The sequence below is a fragment of the Octopus bimaculoides genome, chromosome 6 (genome assembly GCF_001194135.2).
Source record: "Octopus bimaculoides isolate UCB-OBI-ISO-001 chromosome 6, ASM119413v2, whole genome shotgun sequence".
NCBI classification, from domain to species: domain Eukaryota; kingdom Metazoa; phylum Mollusca; class Cephalopoda; order Octopoda; family Octopodidae; genus Octopus; species Octopus bimaculoides.
Window position 1 is genome coordinate 10,394,246 of NC_068986.1, and position 1,103 is coordinate 10,395,348.

The 1,103-nt window shown below is 33.4% G+C and overlaps 1 protein-coding gene across 1 annotated transcript in view; it reads left to right on the top strand.

Annotated features, from left to right (window-relative positions):
* The window catches only part of LOC128248029 (uncharacterized), a 4,283-nt gene extending 3,400 nt beyond the window's left edge, over nucleotides 1-883 (top strand). Inside the window, exon 3 of the mRNA XM_052968435.1 lies at nucleotides 351-883. Within this exon, the coding sequence (XP_052824395.1) occupies nucleotides 351-509 (159 nt within the window). The 3' untranslated portion in view covers nucleotides 510-883. The remainder of the gene's footprint in view (nucleotides 1-350) is intronic.
* Nucleotides 884-1,103: the final 220 nt, after the last annotated feature.

The following is a 1,103-nucleotide window of genomic DNA, read 5'->3' on the forward strand; positions in this document are numbered from 1 at the left end:
AATAATATCTGTCGACGTCAACAAAGCAAATTAATTCCTAGAATCCATAAGTATTCTTTGTGGAAAGTTCGGATATATGATTGAAGAATTCTACTCGAAAGTCACCATTCCTCATACCCTCATAGCAAAAGAGTTCTTACTTAATGAATTTGTTTAAACATTTCTATACACTACACATGCCGTAATGATGATTATTACAAAACACTTTCCTGTTAAATTCAATCGATCTTCAGAGTCGTTTCGATTGATCAAAATATTTATGGATAATCGATTTCAGATGACTTATTATAAACTTCAATCAGATTAATCAAGTGATTCACATGTTGTTGTTTTGTTTTTTACCATTTTAGGTAACAACTCACAGTTTTGAAAACACCACCATTGACAACGATTTATTGGTCAAGTCAGATATCCCTTTGGTATGGAGCCGATGGTTTTCAATGGTCACTCTCTATCATCTACAAAATCTACTTAATCAAGTGGACAACAAGCTTCGATTAAAATTTTAATAAAATAATTCCGATGTGTGAGCGCGCGCGCGTGTGTATTGTTTGAAAATTATGTATTTATCATTTTAAATTAATATTTATATATAACTTAAAGCGAGCTCCGTACAAGTGGCAAGAAACGGCCAATCATTTCCGCGATGCGGAATTAATAGTCTACACTCTGTCACTTCCCCTACGCTGCTAATACCCCTGGGAAAGGTATGAACGCTACCGTTTCCACATCAGATTTTTTCTGAAAACATATAGGGCATATGTTTGTTATTGAACGTCGAGAAAAAAAAGATCAATATTTATATAATTTATGTTATGAATGAAAAGATATATTTTTGTAAATCAATTTATTAACTAATAATAAATTTACGTAAATCAATTCATTTGTTTGTTTGTTTGTTTCGTTATTCTTTTGGTTTTCTTAGTTTATTGGAGTCGAAATTAATTCCTTATAGGAATAATAATAAGAAAAGGCTCCAAGAACCACGTAGAGGCTGAAAGCCTGTATAGATAGCTCTGGCTGAAAAGATGGGCTCGGTAAGGTATCGCTTGAATACAGGTGTAAGTTTAATCGACCCAGGTGGGGTGACACCTGGATGAGGT